Here is a 19,879-nt window from a genome sequence, read left to right as displayed (position 1 = left end):
ACTGCAGCGAAATTTCGCGTACTCCGTAATACTGTTTATAATAGCGGTCACCCGTTTAACAAATGAGGAAGAAACCTGCCACAACTAAGCCATCGGTTAGTACCCGAGTCGATTCTCTCCCAGGACAGACTAACCATCTGGAAATAATGTTAAAGCGTGTTTGCCAGATTTGTTTTTTGCGAGTGTTTTAACGAACATTCTTCATATTTATAATTCATTATACAATTTCTAAAGAATTCGAAAGGCTACGGATCTATTTCGTGCCTCCTTACTCCGTTAATTTTAGTCTATTTCTTTCAATTTCGCTGTTATTGTTTATATATAATTACTGAAATCTTTTCTGAATTGCTGGCCAATAAGTTCTTTTTCCATTGGCGTACCAAAGAACAGAGATTCTTCCACAGAAACGGGAACCATCGCGCGACCGGATGCGATAAAAAAAACCGGAAATTTAATTTGGTCGGAAGGGCACGATCTTATTTTGGGGGTCTTTTAATCGCGGGTCCACAATAGGAGGCCCGGCACGGTCATCCCCGAGATAAGGATTTAAAACACGACCAAAAGCTATGGAAGTAAGAAAAAAGGATCCAAGTACAATCAAATATTTATTTTAATCTGTCAACGCCGGAAAGGTTTTTAAATATTTCACCACGAGAAGATAAGATATTTACGATAAGAAAAAAGATTTATATGCTATTTAAATACGCTACGCTTTATATTCTTCCCATTTACCGTCCATCTAACTTACTGGAATATACATTAGGAATATTTGGCTGCAAAAAATAAATTAGAAATGTTTAATTGACGAATTTGAAAAATACGAATACCAAATAATCGGTTAATTTCATTTAATAATTATCTCTATCCACTGATTAAGCCTTTCTGGTGATGGGCCAAAGTTCACGGGATTTTCCAGAAGTAATTCGGTTTTATTGAATTATACTATAACAAGATCGCAATGCGAGTCTGAAATTATATTGTTGTTTATGAGCCTGGGTAGGAACCTTTATCGAGCGAAGGGTGAAAGTGCGCTTCCCGAGAAAATCGAAATTAAAAAATTCCCAGCGACTTACCGGTAAGCTTTGTGAAACCATTTGGCGGCAACATGCCTTACTTGTAGTTGCACGATTGCAAATTATGTGCGTTTGTGTGTTTTGTCTGTTTATTTGCTATTAAAAAGGTGCATTTTCTCTTCCTCGAAAATTCATTTTCAAAATTGCCTTGTTAAAAACGAATGTAAATCTTTTGCGTTTGGGAATATAAGAATATCGTAAACAATTTGACATTTTAAGCAATTAAATTCACTCGAAACATTATTAGTCATAACAAACTCCTAATATCGCATTGAATTGTTATACGCGACGGTAAACACTCACCTTTCGACGTCGATTCTCCGGTTTCTTCTTGTTTACATCCCGAGTATATTCTCTTTCCCTAACTAATAAAACAAGCAAATGATAAAAATGAATTAAAATTATAACGCAAGAATAATAAAATCATAAACTACATAATAATTAATCATTCGAGTTCTAAAAACAAAATTTATTTTAAACAATTCCCAAATGAATTTTCGAGGAATAAAAAAAATGCACTTAAGAGGATAGAGAAATAAATTATTTTGGAAAAACAATTGCCACGTGGTTCCCGTCTTTAGAAGAAAATTTACCCTAGTACGAAAAATCTTGCACTTAATTTGGGACTTTTGTGTCCACACTTCCAAGAAGTCCACTCTCTCATCTGTGCCAAATTTGGCAATTCATTTTCCGCCAACGTGGCTAGCTATTATTTAGATCAACCTTGTTCCTTGTTTTCTCTAAAAGAATGAATTATCTTTTAGATTAATTGCTAAATATTAAATTCAAGAATGTTTAATAAGCACAAAACTGATACCTGGATGTTTATCCATGGAGTACATTATCTATCTCACATTAGTAGATTTTTAATTAATTTAATTATACCAAGGGCAAAAAGCAATTTCTTTACATCAAGAATGTTTGTTTGTTTGTTTTTGAGTATCATTTGTTAGCTTTTATAATTAATTCTTAGATGGTTATTTGATTACTTTTTAAATCCCACGTTTCAATAAGCAATATTTTACACTTACTTGATTAAATGATGTCAATTTTAAACATAATTAAACTATTTTGACTTTAACAATATATCAAAATTATACTTTCAATAGTACTTTAATGTTTGTTTCTACTTGTAATAATTTAAAAACATTTCAAAATTTACAGAAAAAGTCATTTTAGCAACGACTATAAAGCTCTCATATTTAGAATGTTTTCTCTAAACATAGGGGTAATGAATTTATTGTGTTTTCAAAAGATTTATAATTGCTTAGTGTAGTGTTTTACTATAGATTTGTGTATATAATTTACATAAATTTATAATAATACTTGTATAAGAGTATTTTTTCTATTAATTATTTTGTAGCTAGATTGATTAATTTATTATTAGTATTGTAAGTCTTTTCTAGAAAGTTCTGACTAATATTAAATACTGTATAGTTATTTTGCTATGTATCGACCTGGTATTATTTGTTAATATAAGGCTTGAAGTAAGGACAACGTGAATTATAACAAGCATTTTTATTTAAAACATCATTTAAAAACAGTATTTACAGAAAAAAATTCAGTTTGCATTAACATCAGAGTGGTTCGTGAAATCTAAAGCAGTCGGAAACTACTTTCCACACGTGGCCCTCCTCGCCCTGTTGGGCGGTAATCAGTAGCGATTCCGAAAAAAGATAAGGAGATCTTCCGCTGAAATTCATGGTGCCGGCTGCCGTAATTAAAACGGTTGTTTGACCTTGAACGAACTGATCTGGGATAAAAATAATAAAATTTATTGAATGTAAAATTGATTCAGATTTTATTATTTTATTTGCTTGCAAAATGTTCTAACAGAAACAAAATACAGTGCTATGAAAATATTTTTATGAAGATAAAAATTAGTTAAAGTAGTAAAAATGATTCTCAGCAATAAGGTGTATATGTTGTATAATATTCAATGAGTCTGAGTGTATGTTGAAGATAAAATTTATAGCTTTTTTCAAAATATCTACACTTAAATATATTATACATTGAAATACAAAATTAAAGAATATAAATATTATTATTATTATTATAAATTAATTAACTTTAGATAATATGTTCCAAGACTTTGTTCGCTATCCAAATTGTTCGTTAACCAATTATCGATTTACCATAGATTTTTCTGGGAATTTGATTAATTCGTTCTGGAGACCCCAAAAAATAAATAAAAAATTATATGTTTTTTTTACTATGTTTACTTATATGTAATAATAAATACATATATACAGTCTTGCATTTTTATTAGTCATATCGTTTTTCTGTTTGTGAGGCATTAAAGAATCTGTCCAATGTCAATTGCTTTTCTCTCTTCTTGAGGATTTTTCAGAAGAAATTAATAGCATTGTCGTCATACAGATCCCCAAGCCTATTAACCTCAACCTGGTTTGGATGTCATTCTAAGACTGTTGTTCTGACATCCTCCCACTTCTTCAAAAGATGTTTAATAGCAGATATTGGCATTAATCCTCTTTTTCAGAAAAGAACATATCTTGCCAAGTTTCTTGATGTTCTTCATTCAAGAGTTCTTGGCATTTTTCTGTTGTCAGATCAGTTTCCATTATGAGCTCTTCAATGTTCTTTATTTCTCAGATATGATATTTGTTACTACTTTAGCTGCTTGAGTTTTCTTAATTATACTGTATCTTTCTTAGATAAGATTGAACTGTGCCCTACTGTAGACCTGTTCGAGCCATACTGCCCAGCAACATCAGACATCTTCTGCCCACTCTCTACCTTTGCTATTATACTTTCACATTTCAAAAATAAAAACCGACGCAAAACTTAATGAGTGCCCGCCCGACAGTCTCGCAAATACTACAAAACAATTGTTTGTCAGAAAAATAAAAGGCTGGAATTACAAGGGAGTATTTCAAAGTTCGGGGAATACTATCTGATCAGTATATATCGGGTTGACGTCTCCCGCACTCCAAAAAGTTACCTGAAGACAAAGGAAAATCAATCGGTATTTGCTATTTCTGTCACTTCTTTTTATGTTTGTTCAGTGAAGTGTTCGTTATCCGATTTGTTCGTTAACCGATCACCCACTGTATTCTAAATTTAAATCTAAAAATCTTAAAGAATCTGTCCTGTCCAATGTCGATTGCTTTTCTCTTTTCTTCAGGAATTTTTGGAAGTAATTAATAGTATTGTAGAGACTGCAATTGTAATTGTAGAGATCCCCTACCCCATTAACCTTATTCTGGTTTGAATGCCACTTGGATGATCATTGTTCTGACATCCTCCCAATTCTTCAAAAGATCTTTAATAGCAGATGTTGGCATTGATCCTCTTTCATCTTCCTTTTTTCAGAAGAAAACACATCATGCTGAGTTTCTTGGTGTTCTTCATTCGAGAGTTTTTGAAGTTCTTCTGTCATCAGATCAGTGCAGTGGGCTGCAGTGATATGCAAAAATACTAAGTGGGAAGCAGGGATGCAGCCCACAGGTTGGACATCTCTGCTCTAGGCAGTGTCACATGACACTTGTCCAGAATCACCACCTTACTTGTGTATCAATTGATATATTAATAAAATAAGACTGGATAAAATATAATCTGTATACATACGTCTTAAAAGTATCTATCTTTTTTGAAATAATAACAATCTAAATACTTTCAACCTCAAAAAATTTACTCTTAATCCATTGAAAGATATTGTGATTATCTAACTATCAAAATTTTGTATATAAAAAAGAAGAAAAGTATTTTATTTACTAGTGCTTTTTTATCACAGAAATATTTGTTGTTGAGTTACTTGGAAAGAGCAGTTTTCAAGCAATATATGTTTATATAAAATTTTAAGCTTAAAATCATCCTGACATTTTTCCTGTCACAAAAATACAAAGAGAAACAGCAGCACTGGAAATCAATAAATTGTAACAAAATTTTTGAACAAGCGAAGTGAATGAAAAGTTGAGTGAAACAAAGGAAAGGTGGCCTGAGATGGAACAAAGCAAACAGGTGTAGGGAGATGAGAGTTGGGCCAAAAAGCAAGCAGGGCTGTGGTACCCAGGGAAGGAGAGTGAAAGGAGCAAAGCAAGGAACGACCAAGTAAATGGACGTTTGGTTGTAAAAGGTTGCCCTCTTGTGAAGAGTTGAACTGTCACAAAATTTTCGTTATGAATGGTCTATACTGAAACAAGTGGACCAAATCTATGGGTTGAGTAAGTGGTGCAAACCACATAACCACAGAATAGGAATCTTTTATGGGGCATTCAAAACAACATGATATCTGACCTGTTACACTTAAAGAAGAAATAGAAAATCAATTTTATAACAAGTTTTAAAAAGATTTAAGGGTTAGAAATGTTAGAGAAGTTTGAAGAGTACTAGTACCAGTACTGAAATAAAAATTACTCTATCATTTTTTTTCTATTGATAGAATTCAATGTGTCTTTGAGGCAGTTCTACTCAGAGAACTTGTCTCCTTGTAAGAGTTATTTAAGGCTTATTTTATAGAATTTAATTTGTAATTGAGAATATAACATCTTTAAAAATATCTCCAAATCAATCGAGAAGGAATTAAGAATGTTTTGTTTCTGAAACTTAATCTCAAGTTTTCATCTATTTCAAACTAAATGCAAGTTAACTCTTTCTATCCCAATAACCAGGGCAAGAGACATTTTGATTAAACATACTATTCATTTAAAAAAATAAATTTAAATCTGAATTGACAATCTTAAAAGTTTGGAAGCCAGATTAAAGCATGAGATATTTAAACATTTACTTGTTATAAATTAACTGCATGGAAAAATTAACTATAAAATTGGCAAAAATGTAACAGTTTTTTCTGACGTAATTAATAAAAATTATACTTGATTTAAAATTTTCAGATTCATTATCCTGTGTACAGTTTGCCAACAGACTGGCCCATGGGGAAAAATAATTATCCATGTCTGTTCTAACCTATATATTGTTGATTAAAGTGTATAAACATCTTACTATCAAGACTCTATGATTATAAAAATTATTCACAAGTAGCAATTATAATTTAAATGATTTATTTGTCTAGAACAATGATTTTCAATAAATATATCTTCCAATTATAATAATTTTGATTTCTAAACAATATTAATAGTGTGTAAACAGAATTAGCTGTTATAAATTACAATTTTCATAATAAATAACAAAAAAGAAAAATACAAATGATAAGAAAATTTTATTAAAGAAAACAATGCAAATTTAAAACATAAAAAAAGAAGCACTAAATTTGAAAATCTAACATAAATAATGAATCAAAAAGAAAAACTTAACAAAAATTTAAAATGCAAATCTAACAAAGATTCAAAATTAAAATATACTGAATAAGCATTAATAAACAACAATGTAAATATAAAAATTAAATTTGAGATAATCAAAAAGTAGGAATGCATAAATAACTCAACCCACATCAAACAAAGTTTAAAGACAGCATAATTAATTATTTAATTGGAACAAAAAAGAATAGAAAGTAATGAATTATATTTACTGACTTTTATGATCAAATAAAATAAGTTTCATTTCAAAACTTAACAAAAGGATACAAGTAAAGTCTTAATATGAGAAGAAATTGAACTGAACTATCATCAATTAGTGGAGTCTAGTGATCAGAATCATGTGCTATTCCAATATATATCATAGAAGATATTAAAAGGTTTTGACACTTCAAAGAATTATTTTAGTTGTTTGAGCTTTCAGATTTTTTTCTGGTAATATATCAATCATCACTTTTTGTAATTTTCCAATAAAACTTGCTTTAAACTACACTCTTTGCTTCAATGAAGTTGGATTATTTGGAAAAACTAACACATTACAAATGAATGAAACTTTAAGTTCCCACTGCATCAATTAATCAATTATTTTGGATAAAAGCATGTACAATTAACACAGGATGGAACCTTCAATAAAAATTCCACAAAACATTTTCCAAATTCATGAAAATTCTGTTTTCCAGATTTTCACAATTACATAAACCCTGTATTATCTCCGAAATTATGAATGTACAATAGACCCCCTATAAAATGGGTTCGAATAACACGAATTCGTATATCATGGCGAAAAAATTGCGATTGTATTCATATAAACACACTAAAAGAGACTTGTATAATACGGTAAAATGTCATCGCCGACAGGATTGGTCTAATCTAGACCAATAGTGGATATTGCACAAACTGTTGAGTTTAAACGAGCAGTGGACCTACTAAAAACCATTTATTATTTAACAGCCATAAAAATTATATTTATATTAATGATGTCTCCAAAGTTCAGCAAATTTTTTGCAGAAAAATAATTTATCAGAAAACGCGCCTGCCGTTTGGTGCGCTGCTCCACGACGAAAACAAGCTTAATTAAGCAATGGCGCCGTCGAACGGTGCACACTCGATAAGTAATCCTACAATTTTTTGTTTATAGCATAGTTTATATGGATTATTCCCAAAAAATTGTGTGTGTTTTGGAAATGTTGAGTCAAATTAGTCTAGAATGATTAATTTTATGGAAGAAAACCTTTCAAACAGCCATAGTCCCTAAACTGCACACATGCCAGGCTGTGATTGGCTCACGTATTTAAGTGATAGTAAAACACGAATTCATATAAAATGGAACGTATCTACTGTATTATAGGGGGATCCACTGTATCTAGAAGCAAGGAGCCAAGTAAGCAAGACAATGATAGACTCTGTTTCATATCAAACTAGGTCATTGGCTTGCTTCTTAGCTGCTTGCCACCTACTGTAGATGCACTCTAAGTTATAATTTAAAAAATAATAGCTAATAACACCTTACAATGACAATTCTGTATATGTGTAGATCAATTTTAGCGTAAACTTGATTGTGTGTATAGTTCTGATCAGTTTTAAAAACAAATGTGTGTGTGTGTATTTACTTTAAAAACAATCCAAAACTATAAATAATACAGAAAATATTATTTACAAATATCTAAAATTAATTAATTACTACTTAAAATATTATATTTCTGTGTAATTACCATTGATAGGTTGAGCATCAATACAAGTAACTGTACTTTCACTCGGAGGAAGCGATTCGAAAAATTTTCCAATATTTTCTTTTCCCGAAACAGAATTGCCATTCCAAGTGACATTTGCTGCATCTAAATATAACTTTGATACAACCTAAAAGAAAAAACATTTAAATTAAAAATTTAATGAAATTAATGTACAGTAGATTCTACAGAATCTACTTTATGACCACTTACTTTACAATCTTTCCTCTCTCATAACTCATATAAATTTGACATTATGATTAAATTAATGTTGTATTTAAATACCGTATTTTTCTATTAATCATTTCTGTACATTATATTCATGAAAATATAGATAACACATATTTTTGTGAATGTGAAATCTTAATTTACAACACAAAGTTTGTAGAAAATGAGACAGTTTGACTTACAACAGCTCACTTAAGTTTTCCAAGAACAAAATTAGGTCATAAAACTAAAAAGTCAACTGCATTTGCTACAAACTTTCCATTTTAAAACAAATTAAAAAAAGAAATAATGAAACTACAGTACTTACGTGTCTTCTTTTGTCAAAAGTTTCATAAAACTTTTTTGCAAATTCTTCTCCTGACTGACAGGCTTGATCAATTTTCACTTTCTTATCCTTGAAAAAAATTTTTTTAAGTTAAATATGCAAACAGCACATAATTTTAATTTAAGTAATTGTTTTTAAACCATCAAGAAATCTCTATTGCATACAAATTTTATAATTAGAAAAGCTAATTTTAGTAATAGGTTTTCAAACTTTGAATTGATGAGTAATTCTGATTTTGTTAAAATAAAGATTTTATATCAAAAATAAATAATTTTACCTTTCACTTTTTGGTTATTTTAAAATATAAATAACAAAGGTGCATCATATATGCTTTAATTAATATATGAAGAAAACAGAGAGGTGAATTTTAAGAACATAAATATTTCTACAAAGTGAAAATAAAAATATCTGCTTGATGTAAATACTTCAAGGGCCAGTTGCATATGTTTTAATCTCAAGGTTAAATGTATTTAAATCTACACAATTACACAGTGCACAAATGTAAATCTTTGAGATAAACTGCCAGACAAGTTTGACAGTCATATTTGGATGGATAAAATATTTTCTGCAGATTAGTAAAAATTTAGATGTGGTCAACCTTGACTCTGATGTGGATAACAAATTTACATTTTTCTAGAAAACACAATTGAGTGTAAACTGAAAATACTAGGCTGTTTGACATCCTTTATTCCAGAAATCAGCAACCAGTGATCTGTGGACCATTGATGGACCGTGAGAAAATTTGGGTGGTCTGTGGAGAAATTTGGGTTGTTTTGGGTGATCTGTGGACCATTGATGGGCCATGAGAAAATTTGAGTGGTCTGTGGAGAAATTTGGGTGGTCTGTGGGGAAATTTGGGACGTTGATCAACTGAAGATTACTTCACGTAACCTTCGGTTGATCAATGTCCAAATGATCAATTACAAAAGAAATGCAAAAATGCTTACTTGCTTTTTTCCACTCATTGGGGGGCTTCTTCTTATTTGAATCTAAATCCAAATACAAAGTGACTGTTACCAATAAATAATGAACAATAAACAATATTCTGAGTATGATTGTCGTCCTTTGTGGAAAAGCACTAAGAATCCATAAACTTATTTCAAACAAGCAGTAATGAACTTTAGGCTTGCATTAATTTATTATAATTAAACAAGCGCGTTTCATATTAATATAGTAAAATTGAACTTTTACGATCATTATTCTACAGATTTTGTATTGTTTAAAAAAATTTGTGATAGTGGTCCACGAAATTCAAAATTTGAGTTTAATGGTCCAAGAGGTCAGAAAAGTTGCAGACCGCTGCTTTATTCAATTCTTCTCTGGTAAATACATTTGTCAAAATGCATTTAGAATCTGAAAACCTCTCATCAGTTGACTAATATCAGTTTCACATTATTAGATAGAAAAATTACACCTAATTCATTTAACTTAACTATTCCAAAGACTGTGTTTTCCACATGTTTACTTTTGTAAAATCTCTTATTTCTTAAATTAATGAGGAGTTTTCAGGCCCAATACATATTTTGACTAATGTATTGATCAGAATCAAGAATTGAATAAAGGATACCAAACAGTCTAGCACTTCCAATTGACACCCCATTGTGTTTTCAAAAAAGTATACAAAGAGTAAAGCAGGGATTTAGCCACACAGGGCAGCAAGGGACAATGTTTCCTATATTAATAGTCTTCAATCCCTCTTCAGTCTCTCCCTTCAGTGTGAAAGTACTTGATATACTCGTAACTTTCTATATTCATAATAAGTTTTCCTAATAATAAGGATCAATACCACTTAATGACAAAATTTTATTGGCCATCGAAAAATTTTTTTATTTATTTCAGAAGTCAATCTAATTAACTCCATACTGTAACGTTAATCCGCCAGCACACACTGCGATTGCAATGCAGCAGTGGGTGCTGACCGATGCTTTGTAGATAACGATAAATTATTTAATGTTATCTCATCACAAAAAGTAGTAAAAGAAATTAGTTACAGTCCAACTGCCACAGAAGTAAGTATACTTGTGGAATATTAAACAATTGTTTTAATTTTGGTGACAATTGTTTTTAGAAATAAGAAAAGTTATACCCATTATTTCGAGATGGATAAAACTAAAAATAGTTATTTCCATTCCTCCTATTAAACATGATTCTTATAAAAATTTAAGAACAAATTGACACAATGGGACCTCAAATACAGCTGACAAAAAAGACATCATTTATGTTGCTGAATAATCAATTTAAACAAAATTATTATTATTTTGCTTAAATTAACTATTCTGTTACTGTTAACCATTGTAACAGAAACAGAATAGTTATTATTCATTTTTGCAAAAAATCTGTAATAAAAAATGTACACTTATGTGAGGACTAAATTTGATGTTATTACGTTTTTCACTTGCCAAATCGATTAACTCCCTCAACCACACCAAAATTGTAATAACAACAACCATTATAGCATATCCGTGCTATCTTATACATTTTATATGTCGTTAAATAAAAGCTACATCTACAATAATACATTCTACAATGTTTATTTGAATTTATATTTTACAAGAAATTTTTTATAAAAACATATATTACTTTGTCACTTTTCTCCATTTTTTGTTTTATGGAGTTAATCGATTTGGCAAGTGAGCAGCACATATATGAATCAAGCATAAATCTTTATTTTCAAACTATCCAAAAGTTGGACTTTAGGCATATAGCCTAAAGTCCAACTTTTGGTATACAGTGTACTGTACTGTACCATACCTTATACTTCTAACAACTAACTTTTGAACATTTCAGAATTCAAATGCAAAATTTGACAAAAGTTTGTCTTGTACTGCATGCGTAGTGAGAAAATACTCTCAAAGCATAACGCAATCTGTTGTCTGTTCAAGTTATCTCTTGCTCTTGCATTATGATTGTATGTTTCCTGTTTCATTTTATTTTTGGAATGTTTACTATATTGTGTGTTGTTCATCAATTTTTAACAATTTCTTTCTGCAATTTTGCTTTGTCCACAGCTTTTGAATGTCCCATATGTTTTGTATCTTTTAGTTCAAAATCTCTCAAACAGAACTTTTTAAACCACATTTGACATGAAATTTAGGAGCATCTTCCCTATTCAAAATCATGATTTTTTTTACTGTACAACGCTGTATCTCTCTTGAAATTCATAAAGCATAATATGCCCAAAACGCTTTTTATCTGAAGACATTACTTGATTTTATTTAAACCAAATCTGAAGTAAAGAGTTTAAAGTAAGCTTCTAAACAAAGAATTACACAATTATCTATATGTAAAATTTCACAAATGCTATAATTAAATCACACATCTATATTAAAATGCTGAAGTGCACCAATAGATGCAATTCTCATTTTATTATATAGTATTTATGTACTTTTGTGAAATTTTACATATTATAGATAATTGTGAAATTCTTTGTTTAAAAGCTTACTTTAAACTCTACTTCAGATTTTGTTTAAACAAAATCAAGTAATGTCTTTGAATAAAAAGCACAAGTCTACAACATTTCATAAACATAAGACAAATGGCTGGAACCTAAATCAATTTTACCAGAGACACAACAAACATTGTCAATTGAATAAAACTGCAGCTTTAAATGAGACAGTAAGGACTTTATCAAAGCTATAGACCATGCCTAAAGAAATAAAATTAATCAAATTATTCAACTGTCTGCACATGGACCTTCAGAAGGTACTGCACCCCAAAACTGTCTGCTCGTTAGACACAATAGGCTCGACACAGCACGCGACATGACTCCATTTGCAAATCAGAAATATTCAAAGCAACGGTATCGCCCATGTTTTACAAGCTTTTAGCTTGAAAAATGATTGATGTTTTAGTACATTTTGAGAAATAATTCTGGGTTTTTCTTTTTAAATGTTACCCCATTTTTGAAGGTCTCTAAAATTTCAGATAGGCAGGTTTGGGTACCATATATGACAAAAGGTCACAAGTATACCAATTGACTCTTTTAACTTTACTCCTATCAGGATCATGAAGCTTTAGACTGTATCTATATCTCTCTTATTCGAATGGCAAGACCATATAAGCAAACGACAACATTGGGACCTTAACAGAGCCATAGACCACACCCATGGAAGTAAGAATATCAAACGAACCATATGTCTACGGGCAACACTTCACAAGATATAGCTCCAAAAAATTGGACTACTTCCACCCCATACACAATCGAGAGTACAAGGAATTATGGGAGTGGCAAATTCCTCATTCAGAGTTCATGTCATACCCTATATCTTGCAAATGGTCGCACATAGAGGTACAGTCCTTTAACTTTTCGGTTCCTACGGGCACAATCTACAGTCAGCTCTCAGCACAGTCATTCACAGCTGCAATTTTACAAGCGTCAATGTATTGGGCCAGAAGTTGGTGCGACGTGTTATGGAACGTGAATTTTGTACTGTTATTCTCAACTGCCAGGGGGCGCCACATCGTTCTGCGCCTTTTTTTTGTACCAAGTTCCACCATGTTACAAACTAGCACAGAAAGCTTGTGCCAGTCGACTGTTCTTTGTATTTGTTTGTTCAATTAAACACAGTTTACAGTCAAACAGTGTATCATTATACACAATCTCTTCACTTTTAACATGATGTTAAAAGAACGAGTTATTTATAAACATTCTGCTTTAGCACAGATCTAAACTGACTCGTGAAATGGCCAGCAACATAATAATTAGCCTGCTAACGGTAATTAGACAGCAAAACTGTCCCTAAATCATCACACGCAAACTTATCGAAAAAGTGTCACTGATTAATGTTACCGTAGGTTCCAAGATGGCCGCGCTACAGTTAGGTTCGTTTCATTTCTGTTTGATTAGCTACATTTTTAGTAGACGTTTCCTTCTTTTTTATTTTGTTCAAGAACTACCGTGAATCAATAACTAGTGACCCGTTAAGCACTCGGTGGCTCCCCTCCAGGAGGAGTCCGTCTGAAAACAGTCGGAAGCGCAGCCATCTTGGAATCTAAGGTAACATTAACCGAGTCGAGTCACTTTAGGTCAATGTGTGTACATATGTTTTTATGGTTAAATTCCACATACGTATACCGTCATGGCGGCTCATCTCTGATTTCAGGAAACAAAAGAAAGGAAGCAGTGGAGACGCACGTTCAAACCTAACCTAACCTATTCTAATAATTTGGTTGGTAATAATTATGGTAATTTATTAGAATAGGTTAGGTTAGGTTCGAACGTGCGTCCCCACTGCTTCCTTTCTTTTGTTTCCTGAAATCAGAGATGAGCCGCCATGACGGTATACGTATCTGGAAGTTAACCGTTTTTAAGTACGAATTACCTAAAGATAACTTTACCTACTTAATATTGTATTTAACCTTACCATGTCGATACCTTACGTCAAACAACTTCTCTAAATACGTTATTTGTATTTTCTAAAATGACGTTACAATCTTCGTCAATCAAACGAAACCCAGACGAACTTGGCCGCTTTCGATATCAGCGCCACCTAAAATTTTGATCTTTTCAAAAAATTAAAACGACGAATTTTCTATCCAATTTCGCTGCTGTGCAGTAATTACATGTATAGTTCGACTTTAAAAAATTAATAATTAGTATAATGGAAATTGCCATTTTTATCATGATGATAATTTTAATAATTTTTTCTAAAGATATTATCGGAGTAATGAGGTTATATATATAAAAAATATGTTCGTTAGCCCGAAATAATTTTATCTGAGATCCGAAAATTTTTTTTTAAATTACTCATAAAAGTTTAACGAATTAAATAATTAAAAGCAAATCAAAATGACATCACAACCATCATAACATATTGCTGACAAAATGTAAATAAATGCATGGCCAGGAAGTTCTTATTATCTTATTACCTAGCCTAACCGTTCCAAGGAATAGCCAAACTTAACATTTTTTGCAGAACTATTTAGTCCAACTGTTCTAACGAAACTATCTAGCTCAGGCATGGCCAAAATACGACCCGTCTAATGAATTTATGCGGCCCGCGATTAATCTTTCAATAATAGCTAGTTAAGTCCGAATAGCTCGACGAAAAATTCTGACGCCTAAAAAAGAAAAGATCAACAACTCACTGTGCGTTTCAGTAGCGTACCGTAGTGGGGCGGCACTTTTTAGGGGCGGCAAAATTACCTTTTAGGAGTCGGCAAAGTTTCACAATAAATAATAATATCTTGTAAACATTTGAAACATTCTAATCTATACTTGCATCGGGCCTACGATAGTGCTATCGTCCGGACAGTCCGGGAATCGGCTCGCCGTCCGGGTGAACAAGTAATTTTTTTATTCAAGGAAATCCTGCGCAACCTGTTAACCTTTTTTTTACTTTTTTTGCTTATACGATTCATTCGCGTTCATATACACCCCTAATGTCCAATAGAACTATTTTAAACAGGTCGCTGCACTACCACCGAATTTTTCATTGCTTGTTCTGTGACAAAACGGAATTTTGGTCTTTTAAATTGAAATACCTAAATAAGGGGGCCGAAATTTTCCTCCGTCCCGGGCGGCTGACACCCACGGTACGCCACTGGTGCGTTTAGAGTTAACGCTCCATTACAAATGACCTAAGGACAGCGTAGAATGTTGATCAAATGCGTGATAACGTGAAAAATGTATCTGTAATCTCTATGTACAATTTAGTCTCTACGGGGTGACACCACCTCAAAATCTTCCTAGGACACTCTGGTTCGGCCCGTAAAAAAGTTTTCTTTCCAATTCGGCCCGGGGGCAAAAACTGCTAGCCATCCCTGATCTAGCTTAACGGTTTCAATAGAACCATTCCATCGGAAAAGTTCTGCACTCAGATCAGTTCCAGCAGCGGAACTGGATCTCCACCTCTACTACTATTAAAAACTTATTAAGTAATTTGGTATTAGAGATAAATGTTAGGTGCCATCTCTTATCAAAATTAATAATTATATAAATTTAATATTTATTAAATAATTTTAGAATTATCTGGAAGAAAGAAATTGGCCTTGAGGAGGATTTGAACTCGCAACTCCCGCTTACCATGAGGTTGCGTTGCCATCACTAAGACTGCCAAGTGATTTTTCACTTCCAGATATATTTAATTCAATATAACCATCCATGATGATAATACCAATAATTAAATATTAAATAATATCTAATTATTAACAGTAGCAAAAAATAGCTCGATTAATTACAGCGATTGTTAGTTTTTTATTCATACGTAGGGTTTAGTGATGTTGCTTAGCACCATCTACATTAAATTCGATAAAACATTTCACAATATTAACCTCTTTTCTAAATGATTTTTCTCTTCTTCCTCTATAATTTTTAATTTTTCATCAAAGTTTCTGTTTTCTTTCACAGTCCAAGACATAGTCTCCACTACCTCAAGACAATGTACTAATTTTGTACCATGTTGCCAGGCCTTAGGAGAAAATGTTGACTATTTAGAGACTGTTGAAACTCATACAGCTCACATTAGAAGCATTTCGAGCAAATGTTAACAAAGAGAATTTTAATGAAACAAAAAATTAAAAAAGAAAAACATTAACCCTCAACAAGGATTTATTTCCAGTAAGAAGAGGAAAAAGGATGTTAAAATTACTAAAGCATTTCAAAACACTCCACAGAAGAACAAGAACACGTTGCTTTGAATATCCTAAGTTCAATGAATTCTGAGGGACATTCTGCTTGAAATTCTTAAACACAGTTTTAAGAATTCTATGCAAGAAAGAATGTATGACATATAACAGTTTTTTTAATCCAAAGCTTATAAGAAATCGTATTTTACTATTGTAAATCTTAGTTATTTGCAATTCTGATATTTATGTGAAAACTTTTCTTATTGAGTGATGATAAATGTATATTTGAATTGTAAACTTGTTAATTTATATATAGTAGACCCCTATAACACAGTAGATACTAGGGTTTCTTTCCCGGGATCCCGGGATCCCGTTTTCCCGGGATTCCCGCCGTTTATTCCCTACGAGAAAAATCCCGGGAAAATTTATTTTTCCGGGAAATCTCGCATTTCAATAATAATTTATCATGTCAGGTTTTCTTTCTATTATTTATTATACGAAAAGTTGCATCTTGAAGACTTACCTATGTTTTACAAGTTTCTACTTGTTAGTTCATGTAATATCTATGTATTGTGTTTGCGCACCATTGAACAGCGGAGCACTCACTGAAAGTAAAAATCACTCATCGCACTTTAGTTTATTTTTTATTTTATCTTTAGAAATAAAATGGTATTTTTTTTCGTAATCATTAAAACTCCCAATGAAACGCTTTATTTTACTTTCATCTTATAATGTAGAACATAAATTAATTGAGCCTAACGTGTCTGTATGGGTGAGATTGGCCTACACCTTTAGTTACTTACTAGAAAATAAATTAAATTATTCAAATATATATTTCTGTATGATATTTTTTATTCATATAAAATTCTATTTTACTATCTCATCCCGGAATTTCCCGGGATCCCGGGAAAAGAAATTATTTTTCCCGTAATCCCGCTGGAGGCAAATTTCCCGGGAAATGAGAAACCCTAGTAGATACGTTCCGTGTTATATGAATTCCGTGTTGTACGAGTCACTTAAATACACGAGCCAATCACAGCCCGGCACGTATGCAGTTTACAAACTACGGCTGTTTGAAAGGTTTCCTTCCATAAAATTAATCGATTCTAGATTATTTTGACTCAACATTTCCAAAACACGTATAATTTTTTGGGAATAATCCGTATAAACTATGCTATAAACAAAAAATTGTAGGATTACTTACCGAGTGTACACCGTTCGACGACGCCATTACTTAAGCTTGTTTTCGTCGTGGAGCGGCGCATCAAACGGCGGGCGCGTGTTTTCCGATAAATTATTTTTCTGCGAAAAAATTCGCTAAACTTTGGAGAGTATCATTAATAAAAATATAATTTTTATGGCCGTTGAATAATAAATGTTTTTTAGTAGGTCCAGTGCTCGTTTAAACTCAACTGTTTGTGCAATATCCGCTATTGGTCCAGATTCGACCAATCCTGTCGCGTCACGAGTCGGCGATGACGTTTTACCGTATTATACGAACACGATCGCAATTTTTTCGCCGTGTTATACAAATCTGTCTTATATGAACCCGTGTTATAGGGGTCTACTGTACTTGGAATTTAAAATTATGATATTAAAATTTAATTATTTGTGCTTATTGTTTGATTTGGCATTTTCTTATATATTTAACTGGATTTTTTTGTAGTAATTTGTTTTTTGCTAACATTATTTAACCCTCTCTCTCTCTCTCTCCCTTCCAGTGTGGACAGGCCCTAATAGGATATATAGGACTTTGTGGAAAACTGGTTCCTATTTGGGTGTTAGACAGGTGAAAAAAGCTTGGAAAACTCTTCATGGCTAGCCCGTTGGTCAGGCGCGGCCAATTATCAGTTTTCAGTGGCTTTAAATCGAGAGAACGCACAAATGCCTAAAGATATGAGGATACGATGTCGTCACTAGTGTTGAGAAACTTGTTTTCATAGTCTCATTTTATTAAATGTATTATGTTTCTGAGTAACGCATAATTACATACTGTATTTCTAGTCGCTAGTTCAAGACTCATTTTATGTTGAAAAATATTTCAAAATTATTAATAGCGTTTAGACAAACCAAAAATAAAAAGTAAGAGAAAAAGTGACATTATCGGTATCTATCGCCATCTTTCAGCAGAATATTTTCTTGTTAATTAGCAGGCCCGGGTAAATCTTAGTTCTAAATTATGCCGCTACTGCGAACAGCGCCAGTGGCGGCAACTGGATTCGTCAGTTTCGGGTCGTGGTTACGAGCCTTATCATTTGTTTATCGTACTGTCGACGTTGTCGAACTCGTTATACGTTAAATAAAATGGAATGTAGCGAGTGTAGTTTTAAAATATACCGGTACAATACTGGTGTTTTCTATTCATAATTATAAATGCTTTATTCGAAATTATAAATGAAAATAAAATAAATTTATGAATAGACACCTTGCTTAATGCTTAATGCTTAAAAATGAATTATTGTAAGATTGAGATGGAATTATGAATAAAATAAAACGGGGAGGATTTAAAATTTGATATTTTCCTACCGACAGAAGTGATATTATTAGTAGTAAAAATTTTTCTGTGGAAAACAAAAAGAGAGAAAATTGGCCAGAAATTCCTCCCTACTTCGACTCCACAGCTCAGGTTTGCATTAATTATAAATTCGTTATTCACATGACATACGCAACTATCATATTGTCTGGATAATATTATTTTGAAAAAGATACTAGGGTAGTTAGGGAAAAGATAGGGTTCAAGACTGAAACCTCCTCTCACTCAGCCAATCATAGGTGGAGGGAATGTAATATTTGCTAGGGGGAACTACTCGGCATGTTTTTCTTTAATAACTACAACTTTGCAATTTCTAAACAAATTATAACGTACTACATAATTGCAGTATAATTCCTTGTATGCAGTATTTTTCAACATTAAATAGTAACGTATTTAACATTCTTCCACCCCACAAGGGCAGATATAAAAATATATTGCTTCTAATAAATAAAATGACAAGTGGGTATGGTATGGACATCATCCTATTGTGCCTATCCAGTTCTATCCCCGAGAGAACAACATACTAATATGAGGAATGTCAATGTTGAAAAACTGGTATAATACTATACTACAATGCTATAAGGGTTTGATGTCATTTAGCCTCCATATTCATGATTTCATTTGCATTAATTTCCATTAAAGTCATATTTGAGATCTAATATTAAAACAAGTCGGACAAGGGGGTTGAGTTTCACTGAACGTCCTCCGCCCTTGTCCAACTTGTCTTGACCATTACATTACAATTTATACAGTTTATGTATTTTATTACATTTATTTCAAAATTTCTTGCATATTTCATTCCTACTTATGATATCTATCATTCGTAAAGTGATAAAGGTTTTAAGGGGAGTTGATTTTTGTTGGACGTCCGAGGAGTGAAAAGGATTACAGAAGTTGGGACAAGAGGGGAAGGAGAAGTAAAAATTTCAAGAGAAATGCGGCCATAATTTCTGGACAGCCCCTTATATTACACCACTGCAGTAATTTCTACAACTTATTGATCGAGTTACTTAAAAAATTCAACGCGCTGCAGAATTCAATATTGCCAGTCCAATCATAATTATATAACGGGTCCAACTGCAATAAGATTGACCAACAAAGGCGATGGTTAAAGAATGAGGCTTGATCCGTATTCCTTATACCATTGATAAATT

General features: G+C 32.1%; 1 protein-coding gene across 2 annotated transcripts; it reads right to left on the bottom strand.

Annotated features, from left to right (window-relative positions):
• Positions 1–2,531: 2,531 nt before the first annotated feature.
• On the bottom strand, positions 2,532–14,130 carry LOC111642226 (NTF2-related export protein 2-like). 2 transcript variants are annotated; one of them, XM_023388540.1, is made up of 4 exons: positions 9,574–9,606; positions 8,609–8,695; positions 8,059–8,203; positions 2,532–2,826 (listed from the first exon to the last, which is right to left on the bottom strand). In XM_023388540.1, exons 1-4 carry the CDS (start codon positions 9,589–9,591, stop codon positions 2,651–2,653), a joined length of 426 nt encoding a protein of 141 aa, XP_023244308.1. In that variant the 5' UTR covers positions 9,592–9,606; the 3' UTR covers positions 2,532–2,650. The 2 variants fall into 2 exon arrangements, with proteins under 2 accessions (XP_023244308.1, XP_023244314.1); XM_023388546.1 differs by lacking the exon at positions 9,574–9,606 and adding an exon at positions 13,990–14,130 and having other exon boundaries at positions 2,560–2,826.
• Between the last annotated feature and the right edge of the window lie 5,749 nt (positions 14,131–19,879).

Source organism: Centruroides sculpturatus, unplaced genomic scaffold (assembly GCF_000671375.1).
Source record: "Centruroides sculpturatus isolate CEXI.00-Female unplaced genomic scaffold, Cexi_2.0 scaffold130, whole genome shotgun sequence".
Lineage (NCBI taxonomy): Eukaryota > Metazoa > Arthropoda > Arachnida > Scorpiones > Buthidae > Centruroides > Centruroides sculpturatus.
This window is presented reverse-complemented; position numbering and strand designations above follow the sequence as displayed.